The following is a 13,818-nucleotide window of genomic DNA, read 5'->3' on the forward strand; positions in this document are numbered from 1 at the left end:
TTTTAAAATGAAATTTGGGTTTAGGCAGGTTTAATATGGATTTAATATGTTTAGTGTAACAGATGATCAAATAAGGCAGAAGAAATTGCTCTTATTAAAAATCTGGAAAACCCACAACACAACAAAAACACGCCTGCTCTCCAGCTGGAACGTGCCTGCTCCTTATTGACCGCAATACCAATCAACCATAAAATGCAAGGAAGCTGGTGGCTTCAAGGCTGTATCTCCATCACATATAGTATTGTAGGTGTTTTATATTATCATTTAGGATGCAGAGGAGTTACACAAATATATGTGTTTTTTCCCCTTGGATTACAATTATAGTACAGAAGTGTCTATTACATAGTGGAGTTGCTATGGCAAGTGAAAGAAGGGGCAAAGAAAGGGGGGAAAAATGTGAATTGAATTGAAGACTTCAACCTGGGAGCCTGGAAATAGAGCTATGGGCTTCACCAGACTTACATGACTCTCATGAGAGCTGTGCCAGTGCTGCAATGGTTGTGGAACCAGTAGTAGGGTTGGCTGGGAACCGAGCACAACTAGTTGTGCAGGTTGCTGAATAATTTTGCAGGCAGCAGTGACCTCAAGTTGCTGTGGTTAAAACTGGTGGGGACATGTACTGACTGACAGACGTCTCTGTTCCCAAGCAAGCAGTGGAACAAGTAGCTTTCTGGAAGATGGCGTGTTGCTCTACGGTTAAAGTCTGTTAACTAAGTGCTCTGAACTTTCTGACGAAAGAGTTAATATTTGCAGTAGTTTGACTACTGAGCTGGTATTGAAACCTCACTCATCAGCTAAAACCAACATTTTGTTCTCATTGTTCTGGAGTTGCATTTTAATAGTCAGCAGTCCTGAACCTATATAGGGCTTGCAGAAAGCAACACGCCCACAGATCTTTTCATATGCTGGTAGCCATGTGAAACCATTGCCTTGATCCAGGCGGATGGAAAGCAAAGTACAGCATTGCTTGTATTGCTCACCCAGATTTTCATCAGCCATTTGATATTGCCATGGTGGATGTGAATGCAAAACCTGTCATTTCTAATATTTGCAAGACAGGAAAGAAGTAAAAGGGTAATTGCAGGTGAAGGGATAGGGAGACATTTCCATATTTATACAAAACTCATCCTGATCTTCTCGCAGTCACTAGGACAGCATTGCCCAACCTTTTTCAAAGCAGGTTTTTTTGTTGATTTAAAATTATGTCATGCCTTATTGAAGTGTGTGAGACTCCTAATGCCAAGTTAAAGTAGGTAGAAATAACTTGCTCCCCTTGGTTAGTAGAATTTAATAGATTCTTGCCATAGACTTTATTGGTGAGAATGCTTAGCTCCAGTCCTGGAAGACAATGAGAGCCATTAAGCTCCAAACAAATCACAGGAAACACTCTAAACCTTGCCAAGTGTTTCCTTTCTTTGTTAAATTACAAAGACATAAGTGCTAAAAGTATTGTTCCTACTGTGTTTTAAGCGAAGTGCCGATCTTTCAACTTTCAAAAAGATCCCCCTGTTCCCATTGAAATATGTGGAACAATTTGTGGGAAATCAGTGGGTCTGCTCATGTGAATAACGTGTATGTTCTCCAAAAAGTTATTCTTAGTGCTTTTCTAATAACAGGGCATTGGAGCTTTATTTGAAGGAGACTTGCTGTGACACAAGCATGCTCTGAATGGTGGTGTAGCAGTGCTGTAGTTACCTGATGCCTAGATTTGTAATTACTTGTCAAACCCCCGGATGCGATGCGGGAGGGAATGGGGGGGTGGGAGGTGGTGGTGGTACGTAGCTAACTGGGCTCACCACAGCCAGCAGCAAACAAAGGAAACACTGAGCAAGGTCTCCAGTTCAGTAGTACCAGGACTGAAGTAAGGCTTACAGGAGAGAAGGGGATTTGTAGCCCATTATCATTGCTCTAGTTGAGATTCATTTTGGTAATGGATGAGTACTGCACATGGGAGTGGGTTAGGGCAGGTGAAGAGGAAGTGTTGGTAGCATCATCTTTTTATTTAAAATTTTAAGTGCTCTTCTCCTCAGGATGTGGGTGAGCAGAGTGAAGTCCCTCCCTTCCGTGGGCTTTTTCAATGGCAATGCACTGGGGAGCAGACCCCAGGAGACAAGAAAATGCTACATGTTACATCCTCTTCCCCAGCAGACACAGTGCTCCACAGGAAGGAGCAAACCTGCCATGATTACTTAGGGCAGAGAGGTAGGAAAATTTATAGAGCGTATCTAGTGGTGAGGGACATATGTCAGAACAGATGCGTGGTTTGACCCCTGCTGTGTGGATCATTTTTGGCACTTTATTTGGTGGGAATTAACACAAAATCTTCAGTTCTGCCTAGACCAATGATGGGTCAATCTTGGGGGATTTCTCATGAGAAGTAAGGGCTGTGGGGTTAAGCATTTTATGATACGAACAGACCTGAACCTCCATCTTCTGCTTCTAAATTTGTTCTGTGGGCACTAGGCAAAAGCAGCCTCGTCTGCTCCTTCAACCACCTTTGTCAGCCTCGGCATCAGAGCTAGCATCTCGGCAAGTGTCATGCCTGCTTGGTTTGTAATCAGAAATTTCCTTTAGGCAAGAGATAGATACCAGTGACTCGATCACAACTACATCACCTCTGGGCATGCACAGTAACAAGCATTTTGTCTCCTTAGGTGATGTAGTGTTACTGCCGAAGTATAATTTCTGTGTAGAAGGGAATGGACTCAGAAGTTCTTTGATGAACCGTAGAAGGACTATTTAATATTTAAAGCACAAACAGACTAGCAGTGCAGCAAGGGACATAAGCTTGTGGAGCGTGTTCTGTGAACAGATGGGAATACAAATGCACCCCAAAATACAAACATACCATAAAATTCACTGAGTAGTCACTCAAAGAGCAGAATATCCAAAATCCAATGCTTCTGATACTTTCCATAACTGCTGTCATCTAACAGCATGTAAAACTGGTAGGTTAAAACTGAAATGACAGATTCCGCCCCCTGCCCCACCCCATACAATGATGGGAAGTTCCACTCCTGACCGCATTTCATGGAGACCACAAACTGCCTGTGTGTTTATTCCACATGGTGTTTCTCCTTTAACTATGAGTTAATTTGCTGTAGCCTTATAACACAAGAATGTGCTCTGAAAGGTGATTTTCTGAACCGCTCATAAGCAATCCTTTTGTTTTGAACTATGGCTTACCATTGATGATTATTTTCGGGAAAGATTTAATGATACTGTCTTAGTACTTCTAACCTGATATCACTCATTTTAAAATGAAAATGCTCAAGCATTCCAAAACCATATTTACCACGTGTTGATATGGCCAACCTTTCAGCTGGTGGCTGATATATCTAACTTTCCATGTCTGTTTGCAATTTCAGGAGCACGGAAGTCATGAGTACTGTCTCAGGTACACGAAGTACAACAATCACTTTTACTGTCCGACCTGGAACCAGCCAGCCGATCACACTGCAGAGCAGGTCCCCAGACTATGACAGTAGGACCTCAGGAGCAAGACATGCTCCAAGCCCTGTGGTTTCACCAACAGAGATTAATAAAGACATCATGCCTGCTCCTCTGACTGCTTCTGCTTCAGCTTCATCTCCTTCTCCAACTTTGTCCGATGTATTTAGCCTACCCAGCCAGCCCCCTTCTGGGGACTTATTTGGGTTGACCACAGGGCGCAGCAGGTCTCCTTCTCCCTCAATACTACAACAGCCAATCTCAAATAAGCCTTTTACAACTAAGCCTGTCCACCTGTGGACTAAACCAGATGTGGCAGATTGGTTGGAAAGTCTAAACTTAGGTGAACATAAAGAAACATTTATGGACAATGAAATAGATGGCACTCATTTACCAAATCTACAAAAGGAAGATCTGATAGACCTTGGAGTGACTAGAGTTGGGCACAGAATGAACATAGAAAGAGCTTTGAAACAGCTGCTGGACAGATAAGAATAGCTATTTTGCCTCACAAACTTCTGTTGATAACTAGAGATGGGCTGGTACTGAAATACCCCAAATGCCTTGTCTGTCTGCGAGTGCCAGCAAAATTGGGGGGAGGGAGGGAACAGTTTAATTCCTGGTACTCAGGTAATGCAGACTGTATGCTACATGCCCAAACACAAATCTAAATATTTTACACAAGTGGGGCCATTTTATTTCAAAGTTGTGGGGAGATATGAGAGAAAGAGAGAGAGAGAAAAATTGTTAACTTCAAAAATACCATCTCTTGATAATGCCCTCCTGCTGGAACCATTACATACCACTTTTCTTTCAATTTAAAATTGTGAGCATTTTATTTTTTGTTGAAAAGCACTATATTCTCTTCTTGACATTCAGTCTCCAAACAGGCTTCCTTCCCCAACCCCCAGTTCATTTTCAGAGGACAGAGTGCTTCATTACTGTTCAAACCCATTTTTCTTAGCAGCAGAGGCACAATATTAAGACAAGTATGGGAGTTCATAACAGTGTTTTTTACTGGTTTAGCTGTCTGATTTGTTGGCAGTGAAGCTGGTTGTTCTGCTGGAATTAGTTCAAAGGTAACCTTGCTCTGTTTTACCTGGTATTTCTTTATTTCTGCAGTTATACTTAGCACTCTTCCAAGGTGGCAGAACAAGTTCAATACATGCTCCATTGACTTGACCTGTAAGACAATGCAGATGCATAAAAACTGAGGAGGAATGCACACTTAGAGGTACAACAAAATGAAGCTAGTTTGAACCTGAGACCCCCAGTTTTCAACCAGCTAAACTACTGCTAAGGCGCAATACGAACTCTACAGGCCAGTAAAAATTTGGGGTTACGTACAGACGCATCTTTTGGACTTCGCAGTCAGATACTCCGATATGCTGAACCCTGAGAGATGCTGTTTAATTCAGTGAGTGGTAAGTGCTTAGCTATTTTGAACATCAGGCCCAGAAAGAAGAAAAAGATGTGTTCCTGTTTAAGTCAGTGGGAAGGTTGCCAGTATTTGAAGTGAGAGAGGGATTTCAGCCTCTTAGTGGAAATGGAAATGTTTCAGCTTGTTAAAAAAAAAAAAAAAACAAAAACAACAAACAAAAACCCCACAAAAGGTAAAAAGGTAATGCCAAGATGGAAAGAGGTATCTAGCGTCTCAGAAAGCGCAAGTTCTGAGGGCCAGGAAAATTAGGTAGGTATCCAGTTTCTCATTTTTATTGCTGTTAACAGGTCTTGGCTTCTTGACACGGACAGCAGACTGAGCTCTTCAGGGGGAGCTGGATGCTGCCCGTCGGCCTCCAGTCATTTCTTTGCAGGACTGTTGATCAGGTCGTGTTGAGAGTTGTGTGCACCCTGCTAGAAACTGGGTGGCTGTTGCCCGGACTGGGTGGTGGGGTAATACAGCTTGGGACCTTTCCAGGAGACTTCAGTCAGCAGGGGGAAACACACAGATTTGGTTAATCTGACCTTTTTTTCTTTTTTTCTTTTTCTTTTTCAAGTTAACAAGTCTCTCTCTGCATGTTTGAGCTCCCCTTGTAATTAACACCTCTTAATATCTGTGAGTTTTGTAGGTCTTTATTAACATAATATTCAAGATGTTTGAGGTGGGTAAATTGTGTGTGGATGGCTAGACTGCCTACCTACCATACTTTCAGGTTCTCTTACATTTTGCAAGGTACCTGAACTTTCTTTCCTTGATATGGTCCTTGATATGGTCCAGCCTATCTCTAATTTTTTTATTGTGATTATTTTTGCTCACAAACAAGTGTCTAATTAGGTCTGCAACAGCCCTAGTATGAGTACATAAAGTTTAGCATTTTAAATATCTTTCTTTACTGCAAGTTTAAATAGTTGTACAGATAGTTTATAAGCACAATATTTTAAGAAAATAAGTGGCTGGTCTACTGGGCAGCCTTTGTGCCACTTCAGTGCTAGAAAGTTAAAAACAAAAAAACAAACAAAAAAACAAAAAAAAAAACTTTTGTGGTTTACTACTATTTCTGTGGAATAATTATAAAGTCTTGACCTTTTTAAAATCAACCTCATTTGGATGCATCGGAACCAGCAGAGCTGTGTTATATTTTCTATCTTTGCTAGAACTTCTACAAAGGAGGATAAATATTTCTTCAAAAGTGGTTATCGTTACCAATGCATTGGATACTCATAAAAAGCAACTTACTTAGCCTCCTGCCCCCTTTACGGAACAACGAATCTTTTGACTTGCCATCTGTTACTATGCTATATTTGTATTTGAAAGTTCCAAGTAACCTTGTAATAAAAAAATCAAGTACTAAGGCATTTTACTTTCAAGAGTACTGAATTTTTCCATAGGTGTTGTAGAAAATGGCAGTTTTGTTCAGATAGTCGATACAGGCAACTTGAGGCCATCAACTACTTTAAGAAGTGTAAAAATGGTAATTTAGCCATCATTGTCTTCCATTTGGTGATACGACAGAATTCAGTAAATAAACCACTAATGCCATGCTCCTTTTTTATTTCTTTGGGTACAGTTGATATTACCTCTACAATATGTGCCAGAAAAATACATTAGAAAATGTGGTAGTAAAAGAAAATGTAGAAGTTGACTTTTAAGCTGCTTTTTAATCACAACCTTCTTGTTGAATTTACGTTGAACAAGTGCTGACATACACGGTAAATCCCAGTTGACGGTAATCCCTTTCTTACACAGATGTGTTTCTTGCTCGTGTATCTTTTCAGGTACTGAAAGAATAGGTAAAATACAATTAGTAGAAAAGAGGTTTAACACATTAAAGAGCTAACAAAAAATAGTTTATTTTTACATTGTGTCTTAAAAAGTAAAGGTAAGGAGACCGGAGAGGACCTACTTTCACCAATAAAATACACCTCTGCCAAGATGAATTGGTCTCTAGCTCTGTGTGATGATTTTGCTACAGAAAGCAATAGTAACAGATACGACGTTGCCTCCGAGTATTTTCATCTGTCTGGAAATGTTGGGGGGAGGAGAGAAGACCCATTTATTTCCTGCTACTAAGATAGTGAAAAAAAAGGTGTTAGAGATCTATGAAATAAGTTATGATATTCTGGGTTTTAGGATCAACTTTTGTTTATATACTGTAATTTAAATAAATTGCATTTACATGCCTAGTTTCTGTAATATTTGTGTATACAATACCAAAATCTTACAAGATGTAAATTGTGTATAACTGCACAGACTCCTTTCCCTAGGTGTCTGAGAACATTTTAAGTTTAATTCATATATTATAAAATGACTAGATGTGACTGTTGATTTACAGAATTTACATATCACAAAGTTAATTATTTGTGGTACTTAAGTTAATAAAAATAGTGCTTTTTCTTTTTTTCTTCTCAGTTCTTAAAAAGCATTACCCAGTTGATCTGGCGATGATTATGTGTATGAGCCACAAATATTGATAATTTTTCCATTACATTTTTTCTTTTCTTTTCTAGATATTAATATGTTTCTCGCTATAGTTTGTGTAACAACTTGTGTTCACGTTATCTATGTTGCTGTAATTTTTGTGCTTTAATTCCTCTTATTTCAACTGATTAAAAAAATCAAGCTCCTGTAACTTGCACTTTTCCCCAATCCTTAATACTCTTGTATGGCAACCAAAATTACTGTAAGAAATAAATATAATATTGCACTAAGGTTGTGGTTCTGATTGCAAACAGAGAACACTGTCTGAATTTTTTATTAAAAAAAAAAAAGTTGCCAAAAAACTTGCAATCTGATGTTATTGAAAGCGCATAAAATGCTTTAACAAAATGTTTATAGAATTAAGGCAAAATAATTGATTTGTTGTTGGGAAAAACATTTCCTTTTTATTTCTTCTGTTTTGGTTAAAGCATTTGTCATGCTGGACTTTAGTTCATTTACTGAATTTCAGATTCGTATTTGAAATTTCAAAGGTAAAAATGTTGAGCAAGAGGTAGAAAAGTAGGTATCTATTTGCTTTAAGGCAGATTTCAAGTAATCATTTAATTTACCTTTTTTCCCTTGGCTGAGCGCATGTGTGGGAATGCATGCTCTCAACCTGGCACTGCTGGTTGTAGAAGGCACTTGATTGGGGATCAGTTCTGCAAATTAATAAGGCACTGAAAAGTTGGGAGGGTTGGGGGGGTGCTGGAGTTTTTGTAGGGCAAAGCAGCTTTATGAAGGAGAAAAGGAACCAGTGCTCCTTATCAGACTGTGCATCTTGTGACTAAAAACAATGTACCAGCTAGATATATTTGTACTGTGAATGAACAAGGCTTAAAAATGGGGGGGGGGGGGGGGGGGGGGGGGGAGGGGAGAGGGGAAAATAATTAGGAAACAATTCACATCATCTTTTGGCTTAATCTAAAATTTTATCGTTTTATCTTTAAATGGAAATGCAATGAAGAATATTTTTTATTTTCTAAGTTATTGGAATAAATGCCTAGAACTGTTACCATATGCTTTCACATGTTCCTTAACTAGTATTCTCTTCTCAGATGCTCCTAGTTCATCATTTCTGTAGTTATCTATTATTTCTCTCATATTTTTCCAACAACAATTACTTGGCAGCTTTGTTTTGTTAAAAAAAAGATACATAAAAGAAAAAACCAAAACAGCTTTTTTTTTTTTTATTTCAGGTATTGTGGTAATCCAGTGAGAAACATTTGTGTATCTAAATAAAGTCAGGTATTTACAGTGCAAAACAAAGAATGCTTTGCAATTGTCAATGCAATTGTTGGTCAAAGAAATGAGAAGATTTGATTGTTGCTGTTGTAGCATACATTGTACCAATGTGTTGCGTTTTCTTTCATTCTTGGTTTTCTGTATTTTTCTGTATCTTTCTGCATTTAGTGGTCTTTCATTCCTTTTGTCCAAAACCATGACAAAAACCCCCAACCAGTAGCTATGATGGGCCACCACCCAGAATAGCACGATTGTAACAATACTTCCGAACACGTGTTTAAAAAAATAATGTATGTGCCTTATAATTTTCGACCTGGATCAACTACACTGTATTTAACATAAAGAGCTTTATCTTCAAGGTATGATAGTCCTTGGCAAGAAGAGCTTGTAGTGCTGTTGACTGAAGTGAGAAGTCCATGTCGCTGCGCTAGGAAAAATGGTTAGAAAAACTGATTTCCGTCTTATTTTGAGACATTTTCAGCATTATGAGACTGATCTGAAGTCCTCTATTCAAATCAAGCAAATGACGATGGGGAGAAAAATGAAATGAGACTGTTATTTTGGGCTCAGTTTACTGCCACAGACGCTTGCTCGGTTAGTCGTGTAGTTGACGTGTACTGTATTTCACGGACAAGGTAACAATAATAAATAAACCAAGTGGACTTAACACTCTTAAGTCTGAAACCAAACGGTCCTCTAACGCTGACATCTAGTGGAACGTGATGGATGTAGTCTCAGAGCAATATAAGATCTTTTAAAATAGGTATTTATTTTAAGCAGTTGTTATTCATTCTACAAGAAGTCATTTTAGCAATTTTTTTTTAATTACTCTGTTGGCCTGAATATTTAAGTCAGAATAAAAGGCTGACTGTATAATTACACGAATTATACATGGAATGAGAAATCTTTAAAGAACTGTGATGTGTTTTCTAGTTTATATGTGGTTACGTTTTACCAATTTTATGTTTTGAATGTTAGCGTCTCCATATGATCTTTCATCTGCATCGAGCATGGTTTTTAATAAGAATATTGTTTGTGTCTCCAGTGCTGCAAATCTTGGACTATTCTGAACAATTCCAAACATTGCAGTCTGATGAACAGCAGATATTTCAGATCCAAACTGCAAACGAGCACGAGGTCTTTAGGTTAGGAATTAGTTCAGGATAGCTCTGTGGATTATTTCCCAGATGTACTTGCAGAACTGAAGTCTGGTTTCTCAAGTAACATTTAAGTTTTTCCTCAGGACTAATGCTAGAAGGAATACGTGCACGTGTGTGTGAGTTCTTGTATGCTTTTAATGTAAAGGTTCTTGGACAGCATTAGAAATTAATGTACAACTAGGACACCAGTGTTGCATGTGCTTAAAAATGTATTGGAATAAATGTCGCAGTGTACCTTTTTGCTTTGAAAATCTGAAGAGAATACAATATACAGAAATCTCAAAATGTAATTCATGTTTTAATGGGTTATTTTCTACTGATATTTTTGCAATAGCTAATTGCCTCTAATCTCCTACCTTCCTTATATATTTAAAAGCAGTTTAAAGCAGTTTTTTTGTAACTTCTGAAAAAAAGCCTTGGAATAGCTGAAGGTGAGGTTTGGGGGAGAGGAGGTGGTGTTCCTACTGCACAGCCATCTGAAAGCTTTGATTCATTTTCCTTAAGGATGTTCTTCTTCAAAAAAAAATCCTGAGGGAATCATTGCCTCATTACTGTGCTGCAAAGAGCTCCCTGAACAGGCACTTCATTGTCCATAGTGAATTTTGAGACCTGCCAAGCATGATACTCCCTACCAAACATACCCCCCAAAACAAAATTCAGTCAGGAACTCTCATGACCATGTCGTGTATTTCTTACTTTGTTTTGATGTTGTTGGTGCATTTTGAGGTCTTGTTTGAAGTTTATATCAGACCTTCTAAGATGTACAGTGGTGGACTCAAGAGCTCTAAATCTCTCATTAGAAGACAGATGGAAAGGTGACTGAAACACTTTTTGAGGTATCGTTTGCTTATTAGTTCACTCAGATTGTTGAAAAAGGTACTTTTTTTTTTTTTAAATATCTGAACATGGTTAAATTCGATCTCAGTGTCTAATTGTGTGCAAAATAGTGTGATTAGAATTTTATTTTTTACTTCAAGCCATGTTGTGTCCCCTATTCTCTATTTGCCCCGTCTCAGCGATATTCTTCCTTTACAAAGCAGCAGATGTTAGTTTTAATGCATGCAACATTCAGTAGGTCCATTTTATTCACTTGTAACACTTCAAGTGTCCCAGTCACAGATTACATACTGCACATTTCACCTCAGGTTATTATTTGAAATCTCTAATAATGCTAATTTTCCCCATTACAGAGAAGACCTGGTACAAGAGTAGGTGACTTCCAGAAGATACTTTGCTTTTTTTTTTTTTTTTTTTCAGAAAAGAAGATTTACACACCCTGCCTTTTAATCTATTGCTTCCACACATCGTTTCCACACATCTCCTCACTCAAATGGGTGTTCTCATATCACCTTAGTACTGATAGGGAAAAGCCACTAATATGAGACCCAAAACTGTATTAACTCTTTGTGCTGATGACAGGGCCAGTTTATTCACAGGGAAGATCAATATAGTGTATTACACACTTGAAAGACCAGTGCAATGGAAACGGGGGAAATCTGATTGTGGGACTGATCCTTGGAGGCGACAGAAAGGAAGAGAAAAACATTGTCTTGGTAGAGAGAGATGCACAGTATATAGCCATGAAAAAGGCAAGGTGTTTTCAAGAAGAAATAAGGACCCATTATTAATACGAGTGGGCTGAAGGGCGTTCACAGGAGCTCATCTGCAATGGGTGCAATCGTCGGGATAGGTGTGGGAACCAGCTGCTAGCAAGGTACTGTGAGTGGGGGCTTGCAGCGGGTTTTAAAATGACTCGGTCTATTTAACCAAGCAAATAGAAGCCTGAAATGAGATGTCTGCTTTTCCCACTCACATGAGTGGGTGAACAGCCCAGAGAGGGATTGTAACTAAAAGGAACGTCGGCACTAGAAGAACATGTTACCAATTGGCGATGAATAAATTCAGATTGGAAACCGGGAGAAAGTCCTCGCTGTGAGAAGAGTGGGGCTGCGGTGTGGACTCCTACAAGGACTAGCAGGGGAGTTCACAACCCAAGGCACTGTGAGTTAATAAATTGAGGGGAAGTTCTGTGTTCATTTCTCATGGTACACAGTTTACCCCAGGGCACCTTCCTGCAAATGGTTCTGCAAGAGCCAGGGGCTGGGCTGGGAAAAAAGAGGGTGGCGGGAGCCCAGCCTACACAGGGACAATCCCCCCTGCTTGGGCAAATGGATGAAGGCTCCAAACTGAGGCATTTGGGCCACATGTGAAGCCTTTGTTTTGTAGGATTTCAGATCATTTGGCCCAGCATGGCACAGGGGAGGATGCAAAGGCTCACAGGATAAGTCTCATCCATCAGGAAGTGGGGTGGGACACAAGGGATCTGCAACTGGGAAGCCCAGCTGTCACAGATGACAACACCTGCTACAGAAGAAGATTCTACATTTTACTATTAAAAAAAAAAAAATTAGATTAATACTGAATCACTAGGTGAAGCTCTGGAGCAGAGAAACAAAGCCTAGGATATACATCTGAGATGCAAAACCTAATGCTAGGCTGCAGCTGAAGACATTAATCGGAGAGGAGCCGTGTACTGGCTGGTTCAGGGAAGGTAAAATCCCACCATCTCTCAACTCATTAGGGAATAAATTCAAGATTAACCAAGCCGGGGACTAGGCAGCTAGCACTGATGTTGCTGGTGCTGATTGCTGTACCAGTTACTCCTCACCTTCAGGTTTTGTTTGTTCTCATGGTCTGTTTTGTTTTTTCTCTGTTTTTTTTTAATAAATAAAAAGAACAGCTAAAAACCATTGGATAGATGTTGGCATCATTCACACTCTGTCCTGGGAGTTTTTATGCGTAGTATATCACAGGTGACATCATGTCATAGATCTCTGCAAAACAATGAAAGCCAGGAAAGGAAACCCCAGGTTCTATATTACCTGAACCAGAAACAAATTTAAGTTACTCTTGCCAGATTTTGTTAGATGTCTCTGTGGCTGTGACTCTGCTCTCCCACATCCCTTTAATAGGAAGGGAATGGGACCCCCAGGAACCTGCACCCCAGCATTGAGGTGCATCAACACAGTTGCACCCAGGTAGACACAGCACCGTGATGCACTGCGCTCCTTTATTATGTTAAAGCACCTGAGTAAGCCAGTCTCCACGAGATGGAGTTCATGTTAGATGGATATTATAGAAATTCAATGTGAGGAACAGCACAAGGCATCTTGTGAGGTCTAATCTACCATGAGCCTGATCCACCACCACCTTTACCAGCATCCTGTTAATGATAATGTAATTTGTGACAGATAAAGGCACCTGAGCACCATTCAAAGGCATTTCAACCTCCTCCCCTATTTACTGACTGCTTATTGTCAGGTCATGTGGTTTAGCTAAGGTGTTCACAAAAGAGAAGGACCAGGATGTGGGATGATTCTCACCTCTCCCTCGGGAAAAACTGTGGTCAGGGCTTGGGAAATCTTGCCTTTTCCTAATGCTGATTAAAGGTAAGGATTTTTTTAATTTCAGCATCTTTTGCTTGAATATGTTTGTATGTTTTTCTCCTCTATGATGTCTGGTGCTGGGTCTCATCATCCTTCTTCACCTTAAAAACGAGGTCATCAGGGCAAATACTAGGGTTGGGGTTTTAGTTTAGCTTGTATGCAGGGATAATAGAAAACATGTAGTTTTTTCTATAAAACAAATTATATTGGTTTATCTTAATTTTTCCTCACCGTTAAATCACAGATGAAGGAAACTTGCTGACCAGAGGATGTTCTATCAGATGAGAAGAATCCTGTCTAGTTAACTACAGTAACAAGCCCTCTGAAGAATGGCCTTCAGAGAATTGAAAGGCAGAACTGATATTCAGAAACCGAGATGTGATTGTGGATGACCCACTGTCCCCTAAAGGGTGACAAAGTAATGTATTAATAAGGATATCAGTGTTGCTGCCCAGTTGGATAGCTCACCTAAGGCACTAAAAGTACAAGTTTAATCTTATTATTTGAGACTTTGGGGCTTATTCTGAATACGTTTCTCTCTGTGAACTATGAGTGGAGGCTCAAAGAAAAAAACCCTCAATTCATTGCGGTTTTCTTGGGT

The 13,818-nt window shown here is 39.4% G+C and overlaps 1 protein-coding gene across 2 annotated transcripts in view; it reads left to right on the forward strand.

The window, feature by feature from the left end:
• Positions 1 to 3,942, forward strand: part of SHANK2 (SH3 and multiple ankyrin repeat domains 2) — a gene marked incomplete at both ends in the record, with an annotated part of 309,427 nt that extends 305,485 nt beyond the window's left edge. For both annotated transcript variants that reach the window (XM_084263484.1, XM_084263485.1), the window contains one exon: positions 3,369 to 3,942. In XM_084263484.1, the coding sequence (XP_084119610.1) occupies positions 3,369 to 3,942 (574 nt within the window). The remainder of the gene's footprint in view (positions 1 to 3,368) is intronic.
• Positions 3,943 to 13,818: the final 9,876 nt, after the last annotated feature.

The sequence above is a fragment of the Gallinula chloropus genome (assembly GCF_964237585.1).
Source record: "Gallinula chloropus genome assembly, chromosome: 4".
Classification (NCBI taxonomy): Eukaryota; Metazoa; Chordata; class Aves; order Gruiformes; family Rallidae; genus Gallinula; species Gallinula chloropus.